This window comes from Montipora foliosa, chromosome 8 (assembly GCF_036669935.1).
Source record: "Montipora foliosa isolate CH-2021 chromosome 8, ASM3666993v2, whole genome shotgun sequence".
NCBI classification, from domain to species: domain Eukaryota; kingdom Metazoa; phylum Cnidaria; class Anthozoa; order Scleractinia; family Acroporidae; genus Montipora; species Montipora foliosa.
Genome location: NC_090876.1, coordinates 23,979,764 through 23,994,763, shown reverse-complemented (window position 1 = coordinate 23,994,763; position 15,000 = coordinate 23,979,764). Strand labels below are relative to the sequence as shown.

At 38.4% G+C, this 15,000-nt stretch overlaps 2 protein-coding genes across 9 annotated transcripts in view; one reads left to right on the top strand and one right to left on the bottom strand.

The window, feature by feature from the left end:
- Positions 1–2,959, bottom strand: part of LOC138013158 (secreted protein C-like) — an 11,285-nt gene extending 8,326 nt beyond the window's left edge. For 3 of the 5 annotated variants that reach the window (XM_068860160.1, XM_068860161.1, XM_068860163.1), the window contains exons 1-5: positions 2,858–2,959; positions 2,432–2,532; positions 1,709–1,756; positions 978–1,019; positions 106–291 (exon numbers count right to left, since the gene is read on the bottom strand). In XM_068860160.1, the coding sequence (XP_068716261.1) occupies positions 106–291; positions 978–1,019; positions 1,709–1,756; positions 2,432–2,483 (328 nt within the window). In that variant the 5' untranslated portion in view covers positions 2,484–2,532; positions 2,858–2,959. The remainder of the gene's footprint in view (positions 1–105; positions 292–977; positions 1,020–1,708; positions 1,757–2,431; positions 2,533–2,857) is intronic. The other 2 variants (XM_068860164.1, XM_068860162.1) reach the window with 2 other exon arrangements.
- A 5,101-nt stretch (positions 2,960–8,060) lies between these two features.
- The window catches only part of LOC137967339 (uncharacterized), a 20,388-nt gene continuing 13,448 nt past the window's right edge, over positions 8,061–15,000 (top strand). The window contains exons 1-3 of one of the 4 annotated variants that reach the window (XM_068813864.1): positions 8,061–8,143; positions 8,799–8,912; positions 10,102–10,164. In XM_068813864.1, coding sequence (XP_068669965.1) covers positions 8,858–8,912; positions 10,102–10,164 — 118 coding nt within the window. In that variant the 5' untranslated portion in view covers positions 8,061–8,143; positions 8,799–8,857. Of the gene's footprint in view, positions 8,144–8,315; positions 8,505–8,628; positions 8,700–8,798; positions 8,913–10,101; positions 10,165–15,000 lie in introns of those variants that run through there. The other 3 variants (XM_068813863.1, XM_068813861.1, XM_068813862.1) reach the window with 3 other exon arrangements.

Here is a 15,000-nt window from a genome sequence, read left to right as displayed (position 1 = left end):
ATCGGTGAATGAAAACCGAGACGAAGTCAAATTTTTTTTCACATACATTCACCTGGCCATCGGCGAACATATTGGAATAGGACGATTAAAACTAAAAAAGCGTGCCTAAAGCATGCGTCCTGGTGTGCAGGGTTGGCTTGTTATCCACAGTCACGTGATCCGTGCTACCTTCAGCTTCTTCGGATGAATCTTTGTCGTTGGTAACTCTTGATTCAGCCTTATGTCCATGTCGCACCGCATCTTCAGCAGCTAGACTAGCATCTAACTCAGCCTTTTTCACAGCTTCTTTTACTAGAAAAGTCAAAGCAAGGAGTCGTGTTTCGATATTGCACACACAAGTGGAAACCTTACGCACGCAGATTTTTTCTTTGAATTGTTTCAACTAGTTAAACTTAACGTTAGGTTAAGCTACATATGGTTTTATCCAGAATAATGAAATGAATTAAGAGAAAACAACATCAAAGAGAGAGTGATATCAACGGAAATTTCTGGTATATTTCCTCCTGCACGCCATCCATATTTTCAACGGAGCTGAAAAACAGAAAGCAAGAAGAGCAGTGCTGGCGCAGTGATGAGAGCACTCTCTTCCAAACAATGTGGCCCGGGTTCGATTCAGATATGGGTCGAGTTTGTTGGTTCTCTACTCTGGTCCAGAAGTTTTTTCCTCACTCCTCAAAACCAATGTTCAGTTTAATTTCTACTTTCAGTGTCCCCATTTAGTGTCTCAGCGCTTATTTTTACGTGTCTAATATTGTGAGGGTGAGGATGGCCTTTTTCGATATATTAAAATTCAGCTTGAAAGAGAGGTTTAAAGGACAAAGACAAAGGAAAGTGGATGATATGTAAATATTTTAACATTCATTCCAATGTGTTTCTATTGTTTTTGACCTCACTGCCTCAGTACCAAGCTGCATATTTGATATTTCGAAAATGGCCTATTGCTAGGCTCGAAAACTCGTGCACAAGTATTGACTCACCTTTGTCTTCGAGATTTATTGACTTTGAACTTGTTTGGTTTGCTGAGAACATATAAAGTGAACATAAAATCTGCTTTTGCTTTTCATGTAAACAAAAGTTGTTTGTCAATTAGTGGTTGTTGTTGTCGTCGTTGTTCAGTGTTCTTGTTACGGTGATGTTGTTGATCCGTGTAAAGGGAAAAAATCGTACTCTCATAAACAAGCACAATTCAATAAATCTGGAATGGTAATACTAACTCTAGTCCTTTTTCGTTAAAGCGGTTTTCAGTTGAGTGTCGAAAGTAATTAGCGAATTGCTTTGGCTTTGCGTTACTTCACTCAGTGATTGGTTCAAAGTTCTCGGACCACTTTTTCAACCAATCAGAAGTGAAACCAAAACCAATCGTGGCTCGCCCGTGCACATTTTCCCGCGCTTTGTGTCGGCTACGTGTAATTATTTCGAATTTTGATTGGTTTACTGGATTGCCTCCGTCCTTTTTGATTGGCCAAAGTAATTACTTTGGTTTTGGTATTACGACACTCGATTGAAACTCGCTCTATTATTATTTTGAATCTCTAGCGATTGTTCCATTACAATCATACACCTCATTCCCAAAATGGCCACGATTTTACTATTGTTTCGTTTGCTTGCAAATTAGCCCTTATTACTTCGTTCAAGGTTAAATAGTCTTTTGAATTTTCAGCTTCAGAACGAGGCAACAATCGTGGCCATTTTGGAATAACATATTCACCTTGCTCCTCCCCAGGCTTCTGAGAGGCATCGAGTGGAGCGGACAGCACTGAAATATATCAACGCGTTGATCAAAGATTAACTCAGGCTGCTTTTCAGACAAAATAATGGCGACATAAGGACAGGGAAAGAAGCCTATGCCATCATTAAATCAACTCTGCAAAAATGCACATGAAAATCTTGTTCATGTATCAGATGTCATCATATTACTGCAAATACACCACTTGTTGTGTCTTCGATTCCAACCAAGTGATGAGCATGCGGCCGAAGACCTCAAGAGTCATCTTACTAGCTTTAACATAAACACGAAACACGTATGTGTTCATATGGACATATAGTGTTTTAATATCTAAAACCTTTAAGGGTTTAGAGCGAACTCCAAAAATGACTCCTTGGTGGCTCAGGTGGTAGTATACTGCACGGGTAGGCATCGCCGAGACTGTGGCTTCAAATCGTGTTTAACCTGAATTTTTCGATACTGCAAACTAACTCTCATAAATGTGATGATCTAAAATCCAAGCCACAATGTTTATTTTTCAATAAACAGAAAAAATATGCTGTAGACGCAACTCGATCAACGTAGACATAACTTGTGGTCTGGCCTCAGTGAGTAGCAGGCGGATTTACGGATTTAGGATGGAAATATAACCACACATTCATAACACAATTGGTCAACAACGCTTAAATCGGCACTCTCTTCCTGTATGCTGTATTCCTATCTCACCTGCTTGAGACAAACATAATGCCAAGCACGCTAGAAGAAGTCTTATGTTCATCCCACAGCGTTAGCGTGTTCGGTATTGGTTATTTATTGCAAAATTTCACCTGTTAAGAAAATGGAGCAATATTATCAACAAAATTTATAGTTATGTATCATAACAAAGATTTCTGCCTGAGCAAACAAACAACTAAATGGGTAAGAAAGCCTCAGAGCTCTAAAATAAAAGTTTTGTATTTGTGAAAGCTCGAAGAAATGTGTTCTTTGAGTTCTCCACGCCCGGTGGCTGATTAGGAGAGGCAGGTCGTTTTTACTTTGTTTGTAATAACGATCCATTGTTTATAAATCGTCTTGTTTTGCTTCCAAAACATCGATGTTTGACATCATGTAGCTTTGAATGAGAATTTTAAGCAAAAGGGTCCATGAACTTACCGCTTAAACCATGAAAATCACGAGCAACACGGACTTGGAAGCTTTTTCCTATTTGGTCATATCCTTTCAATGACGTCATGAGGTCGAAGAAGTTTTTTAAACCGAATGAGATTAAATATTAACTACTCCGTTTTGAGCCCGGGGAGTTTAAATATCACTGATTCCAATGAGGCTTTTTTTTAGAAGGAAAAGCACAAGGAGCAGTTACGTTCCTTTTCAATTGGAGAAAACGTTCATTGGACAATGATTTCAATAAATGGAGTAATTTTCTGTCATATGCATGCTTCGGAAGATTTTAACAGTGTTCACTGTTTCGTTCTTTCGCACCTGTTACCTTTGAAGACTTCATGATTTCCGAAGACACAGGCTTCAAAAATGCTTCATCAAGTCCTTATGGTGTTGTGTTGTTCAGTAGCATAAAAAAATAGAATGTCTGGTTGAAGGTAAATATATGATCTGTAAAAGGAAAGTCGAGTGGTATGAAACTAGCACGTCGTAAATTTCCGATACTTTTCCGGTTGGAGGGCGATTAAAAGCGAGAATTCCTTAGAAAGAAAACAAACAAACAAACAAACAAACAAACACAAAGTCAAGTTGCGTCTCCCGATTTCCAGCTGGATGTGGCCATCCTACTGTACTTGATATCTAAAGGGGAAAGAAAGCTGGTCATGCATAATGATCGAACCAGGTTGTGGTGAAGTAATCATAACTGCAGAAAATGGGTGAATAACTTCACGAACTAGCCACCGTGAGGCCAAAATGAGTTCGTTGTAAAGGTTGTTAATGAATCTGACCGGTAATCTGGAGAAACTGTTTCAGTTCCCGCGTACGCCACTTGTATCGGCGTCAAGATTGACAGAAGATACCCAAACAACAAATAGACTAGGAAAAATACTCTATTTCATGACAAGCAAACCGCCTAAAAAAAACTAGCAGTCTCAGATTCCCTTATGCTCATAATGCTCCTAACTTTTAAATTAATAATTATTGCATTTGAGCCGACTTCGGAACAATATGTGTATAATTATGCGGTGACGATCTTGGTTCGTCACATCCAAGAAAGCCGAATTTAAAAATGATTTTATTATTCATTCGTAGTATTTTTTTATCTCTCCCGGTATTCTACTCATTCAGTTTCATAAACGATGTTGGTTTCGCTAAATTTTGTTGTTCACAATGTCGATCAGGTAAATAAATGTGCAAGGGTGAAAACACAGGGTCAGAAAATACATGAACGGAATAAGGCCCCATTAACATTTCTTGAAGTGTTGATCCAGTCCAAATTTCAAAGTATACAAAGTGAGCTTTTCCACCAGTATAGCTTGCCGTCTTTTATTGGCATCTGTGTAATTGTGGTCAATTCTTCCGATGTTGTTTGTTGGTTAGTAGATTCCCTTGGAACGGATGAGGTTAAGAAATTAATGGGGCCTTATTCCGTTATTGTATTTTCTGACCCTGTGTTTTCAAGTTCTTTGTCATTTGAGGCTTACCTTCCGCACCGGCGGATACTCCTTTTGAAACAATTCGTCACGTGACCTTTTTTCATTAACACGCTGATTCTGCTAGTTTCATAAATCTTTTTTCCAGAAATAAAAAGAGCAGCTCAAAATATGCCACCACGCCGATTTTCGTAAGTATATCTTTTAAACTGGTGTTGTTACAGTTGAAAGAATTTATAAGGATTTGTATGAGAAAAGGACGCTTTGCCACCCAGTCACGCTTCAATGATTTTCGTTCAAATCCTTGTATTTTTCTAAGTTTTCAAACCGCTTTAAAATTCTTCCTTCGAACTATGAAAGACTGAAAATTTTTGCCCTTTCACATTTATTCGCGCTTATTTGACCCATGGTAAAAGTAGGAATCTGAGCTCTTTTTGTGGCGCGTAATTATGAAAAATTACATTGGAGGGTAAGAGCTTTTCGTTCGCAAACAAAGTATGGAATTTTCGAGTGTTTTTAAACAAGTAAAGATTATATATATGACAATTTTAAAATGATCATATAATCTTTACCTTAAGTGGTATTTCTTTGAAAAGTTGTATTCTGGCTGAGACAAACGCGATCTTTCCATTTCACCAATTATCAGTCATGTGACCAGTTCCTTGCAAAAGGCCTATTACGTGCCATTCTGGTGCTCTCTGAATTCGCAGTCTTGACTTGACGTCATTTAATGGAAACTTTAAAGGGAACCTCTACTAAACAAGAAAACAACTTTTTTCCAATGAAAGCGCTTGTATCTAAAATAAATAAATTCCAAGAACGCTTGTACTGGTTTTCAAATTTTCTGGGCGCCGCCATTTTGAATAATTATGATGTGTCATGATTGCTCTGTTGTTTCAAAACGAATGATATACACAAAAAAATTCTGCGGGTTGATCGACTGGGAGTACGACAATTAATCCCAAACAGAGTGCAGAAAAGTGAAATAGTGCAGAAAGTTGAGATAATTATAGACTTGCAAACAATACGCCTTTTGAACACCATTGCGAGCAAAGCGATGCGAGCGACTGACGTCCCATGACCGCGGACCACACGAAAACGGACTTTGAGAATGTAGGTAAAATCGTTGCATTGATAGCCAATCAAATGCAAGCCCTGGTTAGCGCAATTCATGGCGCAATTTTTCCGTGATTGCGTGATATGCGTGCGTTGCTTGTGCTTTATCCATCTCGAATTTTCTCATGTGTATTATGAATAAGTCATCATATGATTTTACTCGAGCATTTTGGAATAAATCGATAAGCACTTGTAATGTTTTTCAGATACTACAAATATTGCACGAGCCCGAATTTTGTGCGTCTTTGAAAAGCTTTACATGTGCTTATTTCTTCGAAATTGCACTCGAAATCATGCGATTACCTACGGAATCAATCCATTCCGGAATTGCGCAGCAAACTGGGGCGTTTCAAATCAGAACAAATCGATAAATTGACACCATCACATGAAAGATAACATTGAGATTGGCCATCTGCCTAGGTTTAATGATTTTAGGTCAAACAGAGACCAAGTTATGGACCTTTGAACATTGTTAAAAATCCATACAAACGTCTCTAATAATGAAGCTGCGTCCCCCCAAACCATATACTCTTATTATTATTTTTTTCGATTTCTGTAATATTCCTAAAAATAGGTAAACAAAATGATTTTCATCTCACCTATTTCCAAATAGTAGGTCCATGACAGGATTTTCCAGTTGTCCCAAATCTGATTAAATTTTTTTAAGGGGTTTATCATGGTTTTGGGGGACGCCGCCTTAAAATTAGAGTCGTTTGTAGGAATTCTTAACTATGCTGGTCTCTGCTCGACCGAAAAGCATCAAACTTGGACAGATGGCCATTCTCAATGTCCTCTTTCATGTGATGGTGTCAATTCATCGATTGGTTCAAGTTTGAAACTCGCCCCAGTTCCCTGCGCAATTCCGGCATGGCCTATACAAAAAGCTGTGGTGTGAGACCGCAACACGTCAAAATTAGTCGACACAAACGCTTTTCAAGAAGACATTTGTCCAGCAAATTTGATTGCGCGCAACCATTATTTTTTTCGGTTCAAAATTATTGATTAGTCGGATCGGAGGTTTCCTCTAGATCTACGACTGAGAAAACGTCAAATCAAATTGTAACTTTGCACTATCACTATCTTGAGTGTTTCCAAGAGAAAATGAGGAGACAGAGAGGGAGGCTCAAGGCGTTGGCCGGGACATGTTATGTCCACGAAAGTTATTTTTAGACGAGCGGAAGTCTTTGTTCTAGGGGAAGTCTGTCTTCCGAGACGTCCGCATGCAGTCTTGCTTCGCTCTCAGGTTCTTAGTGAAAAGAGAAAATGATGGCGCACGTGGAAGGCTGATGAATATATATTTTCTTTCAAACATCGGACCGATGTTGGCCTGCATGCGGACGTCTCGGAAGACTTCCGCTCGTCTAAAAATAACTTTGGTGGACATGACATATCCCAAGGGCTGGACCGGGAGCCTCCTTCTCTGTCCCCTCATTTTCTCTTGGTGTTTCGCGATTATTCCGTCTCGTCCAGGCCGTGCAATGTGGACCGGAGGTATCTCAGGAATAAATGGTATGAGCGGTTTCAAAGTAAACGAAGGGCTCACATTTGTATGCTCACGTGCACCTTGGCGTCAAAAACCTCAAATTTGGTGATGTCACATCGTCATGCAGAGTATAAACCCAAGAATATGAGCTGAAATCCGTGCCGCACTTGCAGCACGAATTTACTACAACAACATAAAATTGGAGCAACTTACGTTTTGTGAAGGGCGTCGGCGTAGACAGTCCTGGGAAAAGAGAATGTTCCCCTTCTGACTGACAAAACTCCCAATGTCGGAGTAGAACCTTGAAATTAAGAGAGGTGTACACTTAGAGTGGTTAAGTGTATAAGCGAAGTACATTTTTTTCAAATAACAATTACATGGATGTCAACTGGTTTAATGTCAAAATAAGACAGTGCACTTATTTTAAACGAGGCACAAATTAGCTCGTAGCAAGTAAAATTGTTGAAGTGTCCACCACATTGAAGAGCCTCGTTCAAAAGACTGAGACACCATAAAGAGACTGAGTCAGACGAAAGAATTAGCAATAAAGGTTTAGCTTAAGAGTTGGTTACGATGGAAAGGTAACGGACAATCGAGGGAAGCAGGTAATAACGAATCAAAATGAACAGTCAATATTGTAAAAACATGAGTGATATTGATAAACTTAATTTAAAAGAAAACAGGATTTCAAGACTTGTAGCTCTGGCAAAGAAAATGAGGATTTCCATTACTTTTTTCCTCAGTCTCGAGGTGAGGACTGTCTAATGGTAAAGGTAGTAGTTCAAATAGATGTACTGGTTATGCGAAACCCCGAAAACTTCAAAAGAGGAAACAGTAATGTCGCACTTTATTTGAACATTACCGTGACCATGCACAATCTTTTGTTGTTTGGTTTACAACTGAGTTTGAATAAAGTAATCGAAACTTTTGATTGGATGTCTTTTGGAAAAAAATGGTGTGGGTTGTGCATGGTCAGGGCCAAAACAGCGAACAAAAACATAAGACAAAGAAACATGTTGAGTTTCATATATTAACTGTATTTGTCGACAGTCATCACGTTCGAGTTACGGCTAAGTAACCTGGCCTATGAATGGAAATGAGGCACTAGTTGACCTTAGTTTTTGTGTGTTTTTTTTTAACGCAAATACGCACTAGTCAGCGTTAGAGCAACTAAAAGCAGGATCCCTAAATATAAACTTTCCAGCAACCTTGGTGCAATTCTCAGGCCAGCTTACTGAGTCAACCACGGTAACAATGAACAACTTTGGTAATTGATAAGATCCTCAAGAATTTTCTTCAATAGAGGAGAATGAGAAAAGAGAAAGAAGTATTGACATATTTATTCTTACACTTCGACGAAGCAAAGAGAACACAATTGTTTTTAAGTGAAAGTGTATGCGAAGAACAGAAAAAAACCTGCAAATTGCAACTAAACGAACAAGTGGCATGTGTTGGTGGCAAAGCATTACGTCATGAACGTAACGAAGCGGGCAAGAGGACACGATTGGATTCAGTATCTCGTGAAATGTAAAAACGGCGAAGAGAATCATTTATGAATGTAAGATTTCATATTATCTGGCCTTGGACCTAGAAACGAAGGAAATCTAAGGTATTTTTTTCAGTGAAATTAATCTTCTAGCTCATAACAGGTGGTCCAAAGTATATGATTTCACTTTGTCTTTAAGGTTCAGGGTGACTCAGTAACAAATATATCTTGATGTCCCCCGGATCACGGGGCTACAAATTCCTGTGTTTGGCCTCTGTTCAAATCTCAAAATTAAAAGAAACTGTAAATTCTCGAATGGTACTTTGGAATTGCAAAAATCGATGGCTTTTGGTTATATGCACAGACACCACCCTTGACAAAAAATACAGTCCACCTTTTGCTTTCATTTTAAAATAGCATCTCTTTTCGCCGTTGGATAAGATAATCAGCTGTACATACAAAATGGTTCCTTGACAATGAAGTGGATGATATTGACAACTGTGCTCGTTTGTTTGGAGATCATTACCCCAGGTAAGCTTAAATAAAGTTTCTACGCCTCAGTGATCGTTTTGTCTTGAATCGCTTGCTTTGTCTGTGGGCACCAGTATTTAGTTTTGACAGGCGTTTGGTTTACCTATGAGATGAAATTTAACTTTTTTTCAAGCTCTTTCACCATCTGTTTGATTTATTTACACAATACATTTTTTCGCAAAGACACTTACTTTGCTTTTAGCGTTTGTCTGTGCGCCAGAAAAGTATAAAGCTCTCGTCAGCTAGCGCCCATTCTTACTCTACAAAGACCAGTCCCCTTTCATCGTTTAGTGTCCTCCGACCAACCCATACTTTGTCTTCTTCGACGAACAAAAAAATAATTGTTTCATTGATGACGAGGAGAGAGATTTGTAACAACTTAATTAATTGGTGAAATAAATATACGATGTTAAATCGGTACAATAATTCTTATTGTTCGTGCTATTGTAATATCCTATTATTGCCGGTATATTCCCAGACTGACCTTTTCATTTAGCAATTTTTTTCTCTTCAGAAGCTAGGATCGGTAATATAGGGGGGCGCATGGCAAGCTCAGTAGTCATAGCACACGATCTTTTTTACAATGCCGGATTATGGCGACCATAGTTTGTTACTTGGTACTCTTTTTTACTCTAAAAGGCTTTCCCCGGTTACGCCGGTTAGCGTTTTCTTCTTCAGAATAACAAAAAGTAATTATTAACGATTATTATCATCATCATCATCATCATTATCATTACAATTATTATTGTAGATCGCTTGGTTCAGAGCTGAGTAAATCATTAAACCTAAATGAAGATAAGGATGCCTTTTAGTTTGAAATCGTTCAAAACTGTTATTTTATCATTGATTTTTTCCTGGAACCGTGAATGGGGTAGGGCAAGCCGAGGAAAACCTTTTCGAGCAGCCATAGCAAGTATCGAATCAAATCCGCTTATCGTCGAACCCGAAAGCGCATCTCAGACACTGGGGAGGAAAGTCTGCTCTTACAACGAACCTTTCTCGCCACGTAATTAAAGACCAGTAATGACGTTAAGAAATTAGCGATCTGAGCAGCTTCAAAGGAATCAGGAATAGATTTCAGGCTTGTCCAGATCTCGGACTTGTTACCATAGAAGCTGCGTACCGCCCTAAAAACCAAAATAATATACTGATGAGTTAAATTTTTAAAATGCTCTGCTCTTCTCAACAGCCGTTGTCGAAAAGATGCTTAAACGTGAGATTAAAATTGACAGACGGAGCCCCTGGGAATACGGTAATTTTAGAACAGAATTAACTTTATTGCAAATTATTTACTTTATAGAGTCGCTATTCGCTGAGTGCGCTTTTCTGAGTTCAACAGAAAGCAACCTGAAAGAAATGTAAATTTGAAGTGCGGTTTACAGACGAAAGAACTAATCCTCGCACTTAAGGTGGCTCAAACCAGTTTCAGCACTTGAAAGAAACGTTCTTATTAGAAGGATTGACACTGCAACACTTTATCACTTAACAGCAATGTTATGGTAATAATAATAATAATAATAATAATAATAATAATAATAATAATAATTTTATTGCTTCTATAGCGCATGATACATGAGAAGATGCTCTCGTGCGCTTTACAATGACAAAAACTAGAATTCTACTATTTACAATCAAATCAGTTACATGAAAAATGGAAAAATCTAAAGCTAATTAATATTCCAACTATAAAATTGCATAATATTAACTATAAATTCATACTTGATCAGATATTCTGTAAATTATAAGCTTTCCGAAATAAATGAGTCTTAAGGGCTTTCTTGAATGTTTGTACGTTTTGAGAATGGCGGACTGCACGTGGTAATTTGTTCCATAAAGCTGGTGCAGCCGCTACAAAGCTACGATCACCTAATGTCTTTAGAGTTTTTACTCGAGGAGGCTGAAGAAGAAGCTCATTAGTAGATCTAACATTATATGTACACTGAGTCCTTAGGGTGATCAATTCAATTAAATACGCTGGTGCAAGACCATGGATTGCCTTAAAAGTAATGAGCAGTATCTTAAACTGAATACGAAATTTAATGGGTAACCAATGTAACATTTTAAGGGAGGGGGAAATGTGTGGTATCACATCAAACACCAATTACTGCTGAAAAAGATTCGGTCATTTTTGTGAAGTAACAAGTTACCGTAGCAACAGGAAAGTCCTGCAAAAACACCACATATTTTGGCTTTAGTTGCTCGTATCTCAAAAACAAACTCGCTGACCCCCATTTTTTATTTCTGAAATGTTCTCAGCGTGCCAGAATGAAACTTTCTGCAAAGTGTAAAACAATTCTGTGAAGCGGCTTCAGAGCCACCTAAACTCATTCCTCTATTTTAGGTAGCTCTGAATACGCTGCACAGAATTCTTTTAAACTTTGCAGAGAGTTTCAACTTGGCCTGCGGATCACTTTTGTGCAATAAAAAAGTGTGGTCACGGAGTTCGTTTTTCAGATATGAGCAACTAAATACAAAGTATAGGATGTTTTCGCAAGGCTTTCCTGTTGCCAGGGTAATTTGTTACGTCACAAAAATGACTGCATCTTGTTCAGCAATAATTGATGTTTAACATGCTACCGTAACATTGCTGTTACGTAATAAAGTGTTGTAGTGTCAATTCTTCTAACAACAAATTCTCTTGTAAGAGCCACCTTTATATAACTGGACAATTTCAGCAACTGTCAATTTATAGACACATGCTTCTACGGAATCCAAACCCATGACCACTGAAAGAATCCCGCCCAGGCGGCCTGAATTTCTCAGGTGTCTATAGAGCAGTTTTCAATTGCAGCGAGTGTCATAAATTAAATTCAAAAGTAATGACTTCGACCAATCACAGCAGATTTAAAAAGCGCAACGAACCAATCCAAATTTTTAGCATTTCCATGTAACTTGCTCAAAGCGCGGGAAACGTCGCGCCTGCAAGTCGCGATTTGTTTTGTTTTTCGTTTTCGTTGATTGATAAACTGGCGCGAAATTTTAAACCAGTCACTAAAGGTAGCAATCGCAATCGCTTTATTTTGTTTCGACAGTCATTTAAAAAGTGCTCTAAAATGGCAATTAGTTAAATTGTCCGGTTACAAAATTGTCTGCTTACAAGTATAGTCCCACTTTGATTTTTCTACCAATAAGAGGTCGTAGCCAAAACGCGGGGCCAGTCGGGGTGTAATTTTTTTTCCTAGTTTTTATGTTTCAATTTTTGTCGTTATTCTCATGTACCATTATTTTCGAATGTTCGGCATCTTTCCTTCATTTATGGTGGAAATTAGTAAAAAAAATAATAATAATAAGGAACAAACGAAAGCTACGAAAGGGACATTTTTGTTTGTTTTTCGAAATTAAAAGAATTTCCAACTGAGATTGGAGTTTTTGTGGGGTATATACGCTAACTCCTAGAGACACTGAAGACTCGCTTAGCACCACATTTTAAAACCACATTTTAATGTTTACTTCGTTAAAACCTTCTCCGCAATACAATTAAAACGAAACAAAACATGGTCACAGTTCCACGGTGGTCATCACGCCAAATTTCTCATTTGCTTGTTTTCGCAAATTGTTGTCAATGTTGTTGTGCTTTTTATCGTAAAATTGGATTCCACCCCTTGACGTCCGAACAAAATTGGCTAGCAAGTTCTTGTGCAAGTCTGACTTTACTACAAACCGTTTGTAGTAAAGTCAGACGACAACATTGACAACAATACGAACAAACAATCAAATGAGAAAGTTGCGCGACTGCGTGACGACCATCTTGGAACTGTTATTCTGTTGTTGTTGTTTTACGTAGTAAACATTACAATGCCATTTAAACAAAGTGTGGAGCTCAACGAGTCTTCAGTGCCTCTGGCAGTGGGCTTATATTCCATAAACTCCAATTACGGAAATTCTCTTAATGTCGAAAAACAAGCTCCGATTTTTCGGGAAGACAAACTCAGATACTCGCAAAAACCAACTTCGATTTTAAACCCAGAAAAACAAAGTCCGATTTGTCCCTTAAGAGCTTTCATAGCTTCCGTAGGTTCCTTAATTTTTTAACAATTTTTCCTCTACCATAAATGAAGGACAAATGCCGGTTATTCGAAAATAACAGTACAGGAGAATTGAACAACAAAAATTGAAACAAAAAAGGACACCCCGTCCCCGACCCCGACCCCGACCCCGGCCCCGCGTTTTGGCTACGACCCCAATAAGAAGCAGAAGCAAACCCAGTCATCGTTTGCGCGAGTGCATTTTCCCGCTCCTTAATAAGCAAGGTCACTTTCTTCAGTTGGTTCATTGCGGTGTTTGCGATCTTTGTGATTGGTCAGAATACAGACGCTTAAATGAAGACATCACTGTTGACATACAAAAACGAGTAACAGTATACGTAAACAGAATGTACACTGACGACCTCATTGACGAGAAGACAAAACAATACCTAATACAACCTGAGGTAAAACCAGGACGTTTTTAGATCCTTCCCAAAGTACACAAGCCCGGTAACCCAGGACGCCCCATTCTTTCATCTAATAGTCATCCCACTGAACGCATATCCCATTTTATTGACCACCATCTTCAACCAAACTACCATCTTATATTAAAGACACTAACGATTTTCTCAATAAACTCCTTATTAGTAACACTTGACGTCTCATCTTTATACACTAATATTCCACATAATGAAGGTATTAATGCTTGTGATCATTTTTTATGCACTGATCCTCACAACACCATTCCTACTGGCACTATTTGCGACCTCATCCGCATGATTCTCACCATGAATAACTTCACTTTTAATGATAGCCACTACCTTCAAATCCACGGCACAGCTATGGGGAAAAGAAAAAAAATAGACGTTCTTCGCGGGTTTTAAAGAAGATATTCAAGGATAATACTCATTTCATTTTCGAATAATTTTTCACCCCTAAGGCCATCTTCTTTTTTTCTCCTTTTAGCCTCGTCCGAACAACCCAAATTTTTGACAATTTTCAAAAAAATAAAAAAGTACCGATGTAGTTAAACCATTTTTATGTCGCATAAGAGTTTCGGTGGTGGATCCTCTTTCCCACACTGTCTTAATTTTACAATAACATCAACAAACGTTTCCGCCATCTTGATTTTGGGTTTACGTCTTGTTGTTTTCCAGCTCCGCAGCAATGATGCTGGCGTAGCAGGTCTCCGATTCCGAGACTAGTTGTGATTTTTTTTGGGTTTTTTTTTTCAATCCGACCGACCGACCGACCCAATATCAGGAAACGCATTCGACGCTAAACGAAAAAAAAAAGGGAATGGCCTTTCCTGGAAATACTATTCTTTTTAAGCGCAAATTGGCGTTTCCACATACCAGTGTCCTAGTATCCCTTATGTCCATGTATCCATCCCATCGTAACTGGTCTCCGAGTGCCCGTCCTTCTTTTTGAAACAGTCGATATAATAAATCCAAAACAATAGCTAGTCGTGATTTAGCCGATTCATAATGTAACAGTTTAAATTCTGTTTGCCACCCTTCTAGTTTCCATCCTGATTATTTTAAATCTCAAATGGTTTGTAAAAATCATAAACGTCGGGATCATCGTGAGAAATCCAATCCTTTATCCGTAAATTGTGTACAATGTCATACAAATAGTTCAATAAACATACTCAGGTGGTGAAGCTTTTTGATGTGGACCATTCTTCGTGTGTGATCAACAGCCAAAGCGTTTTGGTGCAGGTTAGAGCGAGTTTCAATCGAGTGTCGTAAAACCAAAACCAAAGTAATTACTTTGGCCAATCAAAAAGGGCAGAGGCAATCAGTAAACCAATCAAAACTCGAAGTAATTACACGTAGCCGACACAAAGCGCGGGAAAATGTGCACGCGCGAGCCACAATTGGTTTTGGTTTCACTTCTGATTGGTTCAAAAAGTGGCGCGAGAACTTTGAAACAATCGCTGAGCGAAGTAATCATGCATAAACCAAAGTAATTCACTAATTACTTTCGACACTCAATTGAAAACCGCTCTATTGCACACAATGGAAAAAGTAACTGATAATACTCCTTTATTTATAGGACCAAATTGCTAATAATTGTTGCCTTCTATGCCTTGATTCCTTTTTACATAACTGACAAAAGTA